At 37.0% G+C, this 13965-nt stretch overlaps 2 protein-coding genes across 5 annotated transcripts; both read right to left on the reverse strand.

Moving 5' to 3' along the window:
* Window positions 1–270: 270 nt before the first annotated feature.
* On the reverse strand, window positions 271–13659 carry LOC147397393 (AUGMIN subunit 8-like). 4 transcript variants are annotated; one of them, XR_015181225.1, is made up of 8 exons: window positions 13104–13659; window positions 11570–12930; window positions 10049–10171; window positions 9196–9312; window positions 9019–9108; window positions 6157–6264; window positions 5184–5343; window positions 271–611 (listed from the first exon to the last, which is right to left on the reverse strand). XR_015181225.1 is itself a non-coding variant. In XM_086453005.1 (7 exons), exons 2-7 carry the CDS (start codon window positions 12839–12841, stop codon window positions 5287–5289), a joined length of 1767 nt encoding a protein of 588 aa, XP_086309131.1. In that variant the 5' UTR covers window positions 12842–12930; window positions 13404–13659; the 3' UTR covers window positions 4972–5286. The 4 variants fall into 4 exon arrangements, 3 of the variants coding, with proteins under 3 accessions (XP_086309131.1, XP_086309130.1, XP_086309132.1); XM_086453005.1 differs by lacking the exon at window positions 271–611 and having other exon boundaries at window positions 4972–5343; window positions 13404–13659; XM_086453004.1 differs by lacking the exon at window positions 271–611 and having other exon boundaries at window positions 4972–5343.
* On the reverse strand, window positions 619–4188 carry MEF29 (Pentatricopeptide repeat (PPR) superfamily protein). Its single transcript, XM_086453003.1, is given in 2 exon segments — window positions 619–1857; window positions 1860–4188. Coding segments are annotated over 2 exon segments (2373 nt in total). The 5' UTR covers window positions 3415–4188; the 3' UTR covers window positions 619–1039.
* Window positions 13660–13965: the final 306 nt, after the last annotated feature.

Here is a 13965-nt window from a genome sequence, read left to right on the forward strand (position 1 = left end):
TAAATTTTAATCTTAAAATTTTAATTTTAAAATTGAGAGTTCGGCAGCCTTCATTTTAAACACTTGGATGAAGCCCAAAAAGATTTTTTTCTTTTTCTTGTTTTGAACATTTTTTATTTTATTTAATCTGAGTTTTTCGATGAAATCTAGACTCTAGAAGGCTGTGTTGACTTGCCAATTTGTAAGATTAAAAATGTTACCAAATTAGTAAGGATAGTGTTTTTCATTTTATAATGATGATTCCAACTATGTTACGTGGATCGCACGCACACAGTTTCATTCGGCGATTTCTAAAAGAATAAACGTACAAAAAAGAGCCTTTCCGAGAACCCAGGAATAAAACATTTTGATTCCTCAAGGGTTACATTCTAGTGTGACATCACAGACCACATCCCCTGCTAAGAAGCAGATTTAAACCCATAGTAGCTGAGGTGGCAAGACTTCATTCCCATGTGCCACATGACAATTAGGTGTGAGGTTGACAATGCGTAGACAACATCTTCTATTATTCAAGGGTCCATATTCACCACATCAGCATTGACATGGCAAAAAACCCCCACCTTAACAGGAAATGAAGTCTGGGCCTCCAGAAGCTTTCTTCAAGATCATCCCTGGAAGGGAACCGCATTAGTTGACCATAAAGCAAACAAAATTCATAGGTGGAAAGAACAAAGCTTGACTAAGATTAAGCTCATTCATACTAAGATTGAATCAGTCCAAGTCAGGTCAACGAAACAATTAAACTAAGCTAAACCGTTCTCGATCATAAAAATGTTGGAATCAATATTTAAAATGAAATACCTTTCAAGTAGAAGCTGTTAACCCATTCAAACAAATAATTTTTTTTCTTCTTTATTTAATATAATATTTTCTTGCTTCGATGACCAATCAAGGTCTCAAAAAATTGTTGCCCATCATCATATTTACCTTCCAATTGTAATGGGGTTTCTCCTATTGAATTTCAAACTGTATAATTCTAAAGGTCGAGGGCCTGTCACAAGATAGTCCCAATCAAATAGGGGTGGGGCAGCAATTTAGCTCACCAATAGTCCCCGCAAGAACAAACGCCATCTTTAAAATGATGGAACCTATTAGCATCCCTAACAACAATCACTCTCTTCGTAATCTTGGATATAAATTTTGTTGCATTATGGCAATCCAAACAAACTCTAAGATTCTTAATGATCCTGATCTCGGTCCCTGGCTCGGAGCTAATAAGACCAAATGCAATTGCCAACTTCTCACTATGAACCTTCACCATTTGTTCCTTTTCTTCCTCCTCCACGTCGTGCAGTGCCATATCTGTCTCCGTCTGAAATCCCGCTTCCCTCATCTTCGATGTCAGTTTCTCCAACATTGCGTAGATGGCAATTGATTGAGAGTGGGAACTATCGCCCGACGTAAACACATGTAGGATCTCACCAATCTCAATTAGGGTGCACCCGGGTGTCTTTACTAACTTTTTCTTCTTAACCGCTTGTCGTATTACTGCCGCTTTAGGGTAGTTTTGATCGGCAGAGTATATATTCGAGAGTAAGACATGGTACCCAACATTCTCTGGGTCTAACTTGAACAGGTTATCGGAAGCCAATGCTGCCATGTTTGTGTTTTTGTAGATCATACAAGCACCGAGCAATGTACCCCACACAGCAGGACCCGGCTCGACAGGCATTGTCTTTATAAACTCCAAGGCCTTCTCGAGGTTCCCCGATCGACCAAGAAGGTCGACCATGCAGGCGTAATGCTCGGGTCCTGGATCAATCCCATGATCACGAGTCATCGATTGAAAAATCTCATTTCCCTCATTTACCAAGCCCGCGTGGCTACAAGCATACAAGACTGAAAGAAATGTAACCCAGTGGGGGTAATCCTGGCATTTAACATCTCGATAAAAAGCCTCAGCGCTTCTTGCCCCAGGCCATGGAGACCGTAACCAGAAATCATGGCATTCCAAGAGACCACATTCTTCTCTTGCATACTATCAAATAAGTGTTTCGCTTCCTCGATATTCCCACATTTCGCATACATGTCAATCAGAGCTGTTGAGACGTAAATATTAGATTGGAAACTCTCTCGGATTACCAACTCGTGAACCCATTTTCCAAGAGTGAGAGCTCCAAGTTGAGCACAAGCCGAAAGAATGCTTGTTATTGTGACAGGATTTGGTAACACTTCCAACTTCTGCATTTGTTGGAAAAGAGAGATCGCCATTTCGGTTAACCCATTTTGAGCATAGCCAGAGATCATGGCGTTCCAAGATGCCAAGCTTTTCTCTGGAGCTTCATCAAAAAGTTGTCTAGCAGACCTGATCTCATTTAATCGACCATAAACAGTAGTGAGAGCAGTAGAAACCGAAGAATTTAAATCAATCCCGGATTTTATCGCAAACCCATGAATGGAACGAGAGAGGTACATATGTCCAAAGGGAGAAAACACGGGAATCAAACCTACAATCGTGCTCGAATTAACTTCACCACCCGAAGCAACCAAATCCCTAAAAAGGCTCACTGAGCATTCAGTCTCGCCATTGAACGAATACCCAGAGATCATGGCGTTCCAAGAAATCAAATCAGGTCTACGGATCTCTCCAAAAAGGAATCTTGCAGTAGAGACATCATTGCATTTAGAATACAAAGAAACCAAACCAGTGAGGACAAACCCATGAACATGGAAACCAGTCTTAATTGCAAGACAATGTATCTTCATCCCGGTTGTCAATTCTTGTAACTCGGCCACCGCCGGAAGAACCGCAGCCAATGTAGTTGAATCAAATCGTGTTCCCTTCATACCCATATCCTCAAAAGCTCGTATCGATTCACCAAAACAAGAATTCCTAAGTAACCCAGATATCATGGTGTTCCAAGAAACCGTATCCGGGTCAGGAAGTTTTTCGAACACCTTACATGCAATCTGAACTTGCGAAAATTTGAGGTAGAAATCAACAACAGCAGAACCCACGAACAAATCGGATTCGAAACCATCGATGATTGAATGGGCGTGGAGGAGACGACCGGGTTTGATGGAATCAAGCGAAGAAGACGAAGAAATTGCGAAGGCGAAGGTGAAGTTATCGGGTTTAAGAGAGGTGTTGCGGCGGAGATGAGAGTAGAGAGAGATGGCAGAAGAAGGGGAATTGTTGAGAGAGAGACCTCGGATGAAGACATTGAAGAGGAAGAGATCGGGTTTGGAGATTGTGGAGAAGAGGAGACGAGCTTGGTTGATGGAACCAAAATCAAAGAGTTTGTGAGTGAGTTTAGTGACAGTTATGAGATCGTTATGGAGACCGTTGAGGATGATTTGAGTGTGGGTTTGGTAGAGTTGGTGAGGAGTAGTGGAGTTGGAGATGAGGTTGAGGAAGAGAGAACGATTTGATTGTGACAATGAAGAAGAAGAACATAGGTTTCTGCAGATCATCTGTTAATGGAAGGAGAGGTTCAGTGAAATAAATGGCTGCAACTGCAACTATGGTTCCAGAGATATCGAATTTAACGAATAAGGCGTGGAGATTGAAAATGATACGGTGGTTCCGCCGTTCCATAAAAATTATCAGACAGAACATTTGTAAAAAAAAAAAAAAAACACATTACTAAGTAAGATTTTAAATCTTAATAAGTGTTTTTGAGTTGAAATGGATTACTACATGGGCAATCCAACACCACAGCAACCCTCTAGATTTCAAGATTTCATGGAAAACCCTGATTCAAATAAATAAATAAATAAAAACAGATTTTTTGATTTGGATCAAAGGTTTTGAAAGAACTTTCAAGCAACTCTTGGAATTAAAATTAAAATTCAATGGTGAAAAATAACATTTTTCTACTATTTATTTTTTCTAAGTTCTAGAATTGTATCATCTACAGCCCTATGGCCAAAGATCATGTTTTTCGATGCTACACAGTGAGATCAACGTTCCTTAGTAAGATTTAAATTTTTTTACAAAGTTAGTAAGATTAACTCCCGAATTTAAAATTAAAATTTGATGGTGAAAAGTAATATTTTTTATTATTTATTTTTTCAAAGTTCTTAGAATTGTATCCTCTACAACCCTATGGCAAAGTATCATGTTTTTCGATGCTACACAGTGAGATCAATGACCCTTAGTAAGATTTAATTTTTTTACTAAGTTAGTAAGATTAACTTCCAAATTTCAGATTAAAATACAACAGGTGAAAAGTAACATTTTTTAAGATTCATAGAATTGTATCCTTACAACCCTATGGCAAAGTATCATGTTTTTCGATGTTACAAGGTGAGAAAAACGATCTTTAGTAAGATTTAAATTTTTTACTAAGTTAATAAGATTAACAACTATATTGATTTAAAATTTTTACTAAGTTAGTAAGATAAACGACTATATTGTAGAAATTAAGGAAATGCACGATTGCATGGATTTCGTTTTCTCTTTGGAGGGGAAAATTATTTTTCTACATCGAAAATTTCTTTGAAAGTAGATAATCTGTGAAAATACCTTCTGGAATCATTAACCTTATGGGCCACGGCCCAGTTCAAGTCGCCAAGTAAGTTCTGTTTAGTAATTTTTTGAAAATAATTATCTACATTTCTTAATTTTTTTTTCTTTCATACCTCTCTCTCTCTTAATTCTTTTATGTTTTTAAAAAGATTCACCCCTTCTATTTTGTTGGTGAATCTTAAACCATAGCACCTTTTCTCTTAGAGTCCACCAAACCTCATCATTCCATCCTAGTAATTATTTTTTTTTTTCCTTAGATATTTCAGAATGTCTGTTACAACACACATAACCAAAACATAATGTGGATTTGACCTAATCTTATAAAAATTTAGCCAGATAGTGAGAAATTTTTCCTTGGAAATATGAAAAATTCGTGGACATTCTAATAATGCTCGGGGCACGTTTTGAACTTGAATTTTTTTAAACTTGCTCCCAGATGCATGTTTTCAAGCAAACAGTGGATGCAATGTTGGCATTAGCAAAACACACAAGAGCACACATTCTGCACATTTGATTTCTGCTTCCATTTTCCACCTTTTTTGCATTTTCTTTTCAATCGAGTGATACAAAAAATTACATGGGAAAAGGATAGAGCTCAAAACTCTTCTCCAAAAGAAAGAAAGAAAAAAATATATAAAATAGAATGAAATTGAATTTAAAAAAAAAAAAGAAGAGAAAAACTGCCTACCACAGTTAAAAAATTAACACTTACTGGAGCCAAGTAGGCATGTAATTTTCTCTGCCAAAGGTGAGGGAAGTAAGTTGTTAGCCGAGCGACACACCAGTTGTTCAATTGCTGAGATTGGTTGCCCCCACTATCTTGAAGTTTGTTTCAGTTGTATTAGATGTGTTCTAAGGCTGTTTTCCTCTACCTGTTAACACCAAAATCAATCCAGGTTAACAAGTACTTAAAACACGTGTGCTTGTGTATGTGAGCAGGGAAATATGTATTCTTAAATTCCAAGCATTTATTGTAATATTTAAATTGAATTAAAATGAAAAAAGATAATGTAAAAGATGCATTGGAAACAAGTCTCTGTAATGAAGCTATATTTTAGAACATTGGTCATATCAGAAGATTAAAATAGTTGTATAATAATAATAATTTCTTATTTATCATTGTTCAATGTTCAACATCGATTGGTTTTTCAAGAGTAAAGCTCAGTGGAAGAAAAGATGAACTTGGTTGTAGTCTACTTCGTAGGAGGCATGACTTTCACTAAAGAAGCATCTATTTGATTGATTAGGAACACATCTTACGTACCTGAATATGGGATGGGATGCAGGACAACCTAGATTCATTCGATTGTAAGGCTGTTCTACGTTGGCATGGGTGGTGGAAAGATTGGGATTTCAGAAACCTGTTTTCTCATATATATATATATATATATATATATAAAGACCCAAATAATTACAAAATTTTCGTTGGAACCCTTGACTGTTGGCTTGATTTGTGTTCAGCATTAATATGGTTACATGGAGCTAGACATTCTTCCACTAAAAAAGGCTCTCTCTAAATACTAATGTATTTCGTGTCATAGTCTCAACAATGGCATATTAATGTTAACTTTTCCTTTTAGTTCAACTACTGGGTGTCCCTAAATCTGAAAAGTGATGGCTGAATTGGATCCATATTTGTAAGTTTTTGTGCACAAACAAGTGTCCAAGTATCTATTGTTTTTTACCCGCATCGCAGATGTTGAAGCCAACAGATCCCTACACTCGTCAAGCAATGCTCTCTCTTGTGCTGTTACTTCAGCAAGTCCAGATACCAGACAATTCATCACTTCTACCTGTGATAATAAAAGGTTGACTTTCTATGTTAGAAATCCAGAGTATTACTCGTCAAGACAAAATTGCTGCAATATTCAAATAAGCTCATTCAAACTACCTATCAGATCAAATCATCAAGTCTTAGCTTGCAGTTTGGAGTGTGTGCGAGCAAGGGGGCATCACAAGTACCAATAATTGGTATTGTACGGCAGATACATTAAATCAGCAAATGCGGTAATACTCTCTAAGCCTTGCGAAAGAAAATGAACATAGCATGCATGATTCTCCCTCCTTTATCAGTACTTTAAAAGCTAACAGCAAAGTTACTAGACGATGCATAGATTATAAATCCTAAATTTTCACTAAAATTATAAATGTTGCGCACTCATACTTATTTGTTTGTCAGTAACCATGTAGCAGATCAATTTGTAGCTAAAGCAAAGGTCATTCTATTTCTAATGTGGGATTTTACAAAATATTTCAAAAGGAGAGCCAAAACATGTTTTCTCATAAAACAAACTCCAACCCAGTAGGATTGCTCCATTCCACATTTATCTCCTATTCTAATAATGCCCCCTACCCCCCCACCCCTTTTCTCTATAATACTTCTCCAACTTTACTATCTTATCTCTTTTACCCCTTTAACCTCAATGAGGATTGAGGGTGCCAGTGCTGTAGACACGGTCAAACTCTAGTTATACAACAAAATAGCTCACCTAGTAACATTTTTTTTCCATTTTAAAATTTAGGCCTCAGGGGGAACCTGAGTGACAGGGAGATGGATTCAATTACTTCATTGACAGATTGCATTTTGGTGGTTCATATTTCTCCAGGTAAGAGGAAACGTGTATTTGGAGGAATTGAGATGGAAGTTTACTCTTAAAGCTTTATATCCTTCACTATCTTCAGCTCAGCTTGTACCTGGTGAGCAAAAATCCCATCCAAAGTAGCTATTTTCACTTGGACAACTGCCCTTGAGAAATACTAACCCTCGATCAGTTAATCAAGTGAGGGAAGATCATTGTCAACTTTTGCATTGTGTAAAGAAAACAGTGAGAACAGTAATCATATGCTTCTTCATTGCCCAAGGCAAGTGCATTTGGTCCCATTTGTTTTCGCTATTTAGTTTTCTTTTTATGGATGTTTCTCTGTTTCTTCCTCTTTTAGTCTTGGTCCTCTTATGCTCCTAATGCTAAAGGTGGAATACTATGGAGTTTATTACCTTTTGAAAACGCCTTTGAAGGTAAGGAAAAAGATGTGCATGATGTCATCTCGGTTTTCAACAGGTCCTCTCAATCTCCGTTATGAGACAGTGCTTGTTTTGGTGTTTCTATTATTAATGAAATCTTTTATCTGTAAAAAAATTCAATAGGATTGAAGGAAAAAACCACACAAAACCCGCCAACATACTGGCGACACAGTTAGCTGTTCATTTGAGGTTATATTGTACAAACATGTCAGCATTGTTCAAGACAAAATCCAAGGATTTCATCTTGACTTCAAGAGATCTTAATCTTTCAAACTTATAATTAAAATACGGGTCTTGTCAACATGTGCCCTAAGGGCACATGTTAAGGTGCAATACATACACCTTGGAAATAAGCATTGGGGGGTATTTCTGGTATAAAAAAAATCTTTTGAGGGCATTTTTGGTAGGAAATTCAATTTCCAATGTGCACTTATAGCACTCAAATGTGTGCCCTTAGAACACATGTTAACTAAACCCTTAAAATATTAATCCGTAATTATAATTTTGTGAAGATTCATGGTGTATCAATCAAATTCCTCTGAAACATCAAACTGATTGCTTCTCTTTCTCTTTATTTATTCCTACAAATCCTTTGTGCTGACATATTCATAATGTTATTTTGTACGCTTAGCAAAAAAATACTGTTATTTCATACATATAAAAAGAATGTAGTTGGATATTCTTACAATACTTTACTTTTTGTTAATTATATATAATTGAATACATTTGTATCATATAAATGATATATTAATAATTGCTGAAATCAGATTAAATTAGGTTTTTGTTTGGAAAAAAGAGTGCCAGCTTGTGTAGGACACGCGAGGGTGAAACGGTGTTTGAAACTTTCAGAAAATGATGTATCCTTGGTTCAGAACAAGAAACACATTTTCTGAAGTGAATCCTAGAACATGATGAAGACATGCAGAAATAATAGTTTTGACAATCAAATATATGTCATATTGCAAATCTGCCAATTGTACCAATAAAAAAAAACATCTGACATAACTCTTACCCTTAACTGTTAAAAAGTATGAACAGTGTGAGAGTACATTTTTGTTTTGATTGGTAAGACACATAATATAATATAGCAAAGCTTAAAATATCACTCTTACATGCAAGGACACTTACAACAAAATACCTAAGAAAGTAGGAACAGGAACTTTGTGAATAATAAACATTGTTAATAACAAAATTAACCCTCGCTATCCAAAGGTGAAAGTCTAAATATATAAGCATTCTAAATCAAATGAGAACCATGGGCAAGTACAGAAGATTCTGTATAAATTACTAGAACAAGCAAGAACACATAAAACAGAAAGAACTAAATATTGGGAACCAAAATCAATTAAGCGACAACAATGTAAATCACAACATTAATCTTTAATATCCAAGGCTAACGTCTATATTATACACAAGTAAACAAGCTCAAAATGGAACCAGAAGCAGAAAGAAACACTATATACTTTTAACACTTCATAATGGCTACATGAAAGTTGGGTAAACAACAAAATACCGTCTATCTCACCTTTGATAGTAAAGAACGTATGGAGGAACCTATTGCTTGCATCACATAAACGGCTGAACAAACGGCATTCTTCAATGTGTGGGTATCTGCCTGTAAAAGTGTAGATCTAATAATTGGTGCCAAATATTTCTCAATAGAAAATTAATGTTTGACGAATTTATCAGAACACAAGCTTACCCTTGCCCCTGCACTAACCGGAACACGGAGAGTGCAAGCCTCCAAAGCTTCAGTAGCCCCAGATAAGGAACTAGAATGCTCTCTTTCCAGTAAAGCCCAGTCATCAAGGTAGGCCATCTGAATAATCATTATAATATGCAAGTATTTAGAATATAACATCATATAATTTAAAACTAGTTCTAAAGATAATGACACATGAGGGCAACATTGAAAGATAATGACAAGCAAGTAAAACTAGTTCTAAAGATAATGACACATGAGGGCAACATTGAAACACAAGACCTAAGATCCCATACATGTATTTTTTCACGACATTAAACTTATTAAACTGATTTATGCGAGAAATTTGGGGCTTCCAAAGCTCACACTTTTAGGAAGGTCAGATATGTTTTCACATGAATTTACGTATTCCATTATGTATTTGAAGGGGAGATTCTCCAAATCTGAAGAGTTATGCTAAACATGTTTCTTCTCCACTGTGGTGGCTCAGTCAAATAATTTCTGAAATGTTTGATCTACTTTGTATGAGAATGAACATAAAATTTATCATGTGCATATAGAGATAAGTCCAGTAGGCAACATGGTTTAGGCAGGAGAAGTTTTTATATTGGTGATGTTTTGTCATAACCAGTTATTGAGGGGAACTTCCTTTTTTCTCTTTTCTGTTTCTTTTTGTCTCTTTAAGAATTCTGATCTAAAATCATAAGTTAGAAGCAACCAAATAGATACAAGTATAGAAGAAAGGAGGTTACACAATAACTAGGCCCTCATAAGTTGAAACTTTTAGAAACTACCTTTGACAAGAAATTCTTTTGTGGACATTGAAATTATCATTGTGAAGGAAAGACCTTACTTGTTCATTCAGAACTGAGTTCAACTTCATCTCTTCCCTCACTTGTCGGAGGTTGATCCTTTTCATGATGATAGAATCCCGCAGTTTAGAAGTAGTGTTCCACACATTGCACAAAATTCTCTGCTTCATGAAATCAAAGTTCGAAATAATTAGTGTTGAGTGATGTTATTGTGGGAACTGTCAGCAGATTCTAAATCCTTGACCACTACAAATAATAAAGGATATCTATGTAACATGAATTACAGACTAAGAAAAGCGATTTGACTTCAAGAGACATTTGTATATATATCTTATTAACAGCACAATAGAAAAGGCATTTTCAAATCTCTGTCATGACATGTAATTAACTAGTAAATGGATGTTGTATTTCTAATTTCAAGAAATCTGAAGCATATATAAACCTAGGAAGTAAATTGACCTTGTAACAAGAGAAGGATGATTAGAAATGTGCATTTTTTTTCTTTAAGCATTCTAAATACGAGAAATGACAATCATAATGTGTTAGTCCTTACAAGAACAAACTTATCTATCACACTAAAGGTTCCAAGTAAGTTTCTCGCAAAGATAAAAAAGAAGTCAATTCATCCAACCTTAGGCTAATACTTTTTAGTTGAAGAAATTGAAAAAAAAAATAAATCCACTACAAATGTCAGTAGGAAGTATAATTAATTTACTACAAAGAGAACAAATTACTGACAACTAAAAATTAAGAGAGTGAGAAATTTACTTAATTTGCATCCTTGGGGATCATATACAAACTAGACAACTTTGAGAGACAGGTTTTTTGGCAGTCAATAGTTTCCAGTCTTTTAAGAAACCTAGATAATCTGTTTGCAACCCAATACCTCCATCACACTTTTCATTTAAGGTGATTTTGGTACGTAAAAATGCAATCCTAGATGCTCCATTTTCTGTTAAAGAAAACCAGATACTCTGTTTACAACCCAATACCGACATCACAACTTTCATTTATGGTGACCTTGGTCCGTGAAAATGCAACCCTAGATGCTCCATTTTATGTTAAGGCCAAACCTAAATCTGTACTCAAGGTATATTTTGTCCCTACATTGATAAGGGATGTAGAGATTCTGGAGAAGAACAGAGCTTCAGTGGTCCATACCAACCTGAATATGTGGAGATAACTTTATATGTAATAGGTTTACAAAAATTAATACCTATCATTGTGTGACACTCATTTATGTTCTCAACAACTAAACTTGTAGAATTTCCTTCAGTGACATCATAGAGAACATTGAGACCTCTTTGTAATTGACTGAATAGGAAATGGTTGCTTAATGCAGAATAAGCGTTCTAACTTACCACCATAAAAACAAAGGCAAAGGAAGCATTGACAGCAATTAGGTGACCAATGATCCTCAGGATGAGTTTGTTAAATGGAAGATGCATTGTATCACTAAAATAGTTGCCTTACAGGAAAGAAAATGATTAGGAGATAAGTGCAACTGAATTGATGCATAGAACCACAAAGGATAACCTGAAGTTTGATGCAAATAACCCTACCTCTGCTGTAATTTTCTGGATGGATAATGCAGTTTCTGAACGGGCATTAGTATAGCGCCATTGCAAGTATCTATTGTAGAGTAGCCGCAACTGATGAGCATCTTCTATGTGGTTTGCACCCTTCTTTCCTTTTCTAACATCCGTAATAAAGTTAAGAACGGAAGATGAACCGTTTGATCGACTTGTCATGGAGCTTACTGAGGGAAAAGGATTGGATTGCCTTGTCCGGGACGGACTGAGCATACCTCGAGGAGGAGTGGGCGCTATCAATGGGGCTTTGCTTGGTGATGGAGGACGAGGAGACCCAGGGATAGGCAAAGACTGAAATTTATTCGTGCGAATTGTTGATGAAGTTTTTTCTGATGAATTTAAAGAAATGCCAGCACTAGATGATACAGGCTTGTTTGATCTAGATGAAATCTCGTACTCCACCATTCGGTTTGCTACCTCACTATGAGATTTTCGTAGGCCTCCTCTACCCATTCCATCAGATATGGGTAGTCTTCTTGAAGGAGAAACACCTCTAGCCTTCTCTGTAAGATCTATGCTCGTTGTTAAAGAATCGACCGACAATTTCCCACCTGTTCTACTGGGCCATCGATGCTGATCCACCACCCGGGCATGTGAATTGTCGATAGGTTTGGAATTCTCCAACTGATCAGAACCATTCCTTCCTCTAAGTGGAGTCCTCTTTCTCTCTGGTGTCACTTTTCTCTGAACAATAGGCGTTTCCGCCTGCCTGAGTGCTACATTGGCTGAAGGCTTCAAGGCATAATCAGATGAGGAATGGGTAACTGGTTTTTCCTTTTTACTAATAGGAAGTGAGTAGGTATCAGACTGGAAAGAAACACAGAGACTCCGCATCGTCGTGGGCCACAAACCCTCCGATGTCCGGTTACCCAATAACCGTCTCGAAGAGATTTGCATCTCTGCTGATGTATCGTGAACGGGTGTCGAAGGTCTTGCCGGGGAAGGTGGCGTAGAGGGTTGTCTCCTCTCGGCGGATTGGGATCTTTTAGGGAACAAAAGCGAGGATGTTGAAGGTCTTGTGACATTCGGAGATGTGGACCGTCTAGAGACGGTAGGTGTGGCTAGAGAAGGGGATGGGATTGGAGCCTTATACCTTGATGGAACTTCTCTTATTGTTCGAGGCCTGCGAGCGACTGCGTTGTTCTTCTCAGATGGAACCAGTGCATGTCTCATTCTCACAGTCTCCTCTGCAGCCCACTTCATTGGTGTCTGGTCTGCTCCACACATATCCATCTTCACCATCCAAATCAAACCACATTGAGAGGTTCTTCACATAATTCAATACCAATGACAGGCTTTCATGTACCCCATCTAAGGGAATCACAATAAATCTGTCACAAAAGCAGAATCAAAAGTGAGTAATTTACAGAGAGGAGAAAAAAAAAAAAAAGGTAAAAGAAGAAACCATAAAGAATATAACAGAAAAAAAAAATTAAAAAAAAAATTTCCCATTTTTACAGACACCCAGATCTGTTAAAGACTGGCATTCATCTATACAACCCACCACTGAAAAACGGTTTTCTTCATTAATCACCAGGAACCCAAATACAAGCAGATCCGGCCATGGAGATGAGCCTAGTGAATTGGAACACACGGCGCAGGATAACATCTGGCGTCTTGGATTATAGAAATAAGTAGAGAGAGGAACAATGTGCATTAAACAGTCATCCTTGGTTGATAGTGAGAGAGAGAGAGAGGTCGTTGTGTGTGAGTGAGTGTGTAGGGGTGGGGATGGGGTGTAGGATAAGAGATGGGTAGGATGCGTAGGATAAGATGTTCTTTCTTCCCCTTTTTCTTTACTCACCTTTTGTCCCTCTCACGGGAGTGCCATGGTCGGCCGGGCTGGAAATGCTTACTCTCGCCCTCTTGTCTACGTTTACTCTCCTTTTTAAGGAAAGAGAATTGAATGAAAGTGAAATCAAGAACACAGTTACACTGCTCCCTCCCTCTCTCTCTCTCTCTCTAACAATGAGGGGGTAAACTGTTATAAAATCTGAGAACAAACCAACGGTTTTTCTTCAGATCGACCTTGGCTGAAGAAGATGAATTTAACTGTTTTTCGAGTGCGGTTAAATGCCTAATGCAGTTTATTATTTCTTGTTTTTTCGACTGGAAGTGTGTGTGAAATGATGTCACTGTCGATGTCACTTCAGCATTTTCCTTATTTTAATATATTGATTGCACTTCAAAACAGAACCTTAGAGGGTTTAAAGCCTACTCATCTTCCTATAGCTTTAGCTTTGTATTTTTCACTCAGTGCTCTACTTTTTTCATGTTTTCTCATTGATTTTGTCAGTGTTGGGTCCAATTTGAGATAAAGATACTGAGTCTCTAATCTCCTTTTCTATTTTCTTTAGAAATTAATA

The sequence above is a fragment of the Akebia trifoliata genome, chromosome 8 (genome assembly GCF_017979445.1).
Source record: "Akebia trifoliata isolate Shusen 1 chromosome 8, ASM1797944v1, whole genome shotgun sequence".
In the NCBI taxonomy this organism is placed as follows: Eukaryota; Viridiplantae; Streptophyta; class Magnoliopsida; order Ranunculales; family Lardizabalaceae; genus Akebia; species Akebia trifoliata.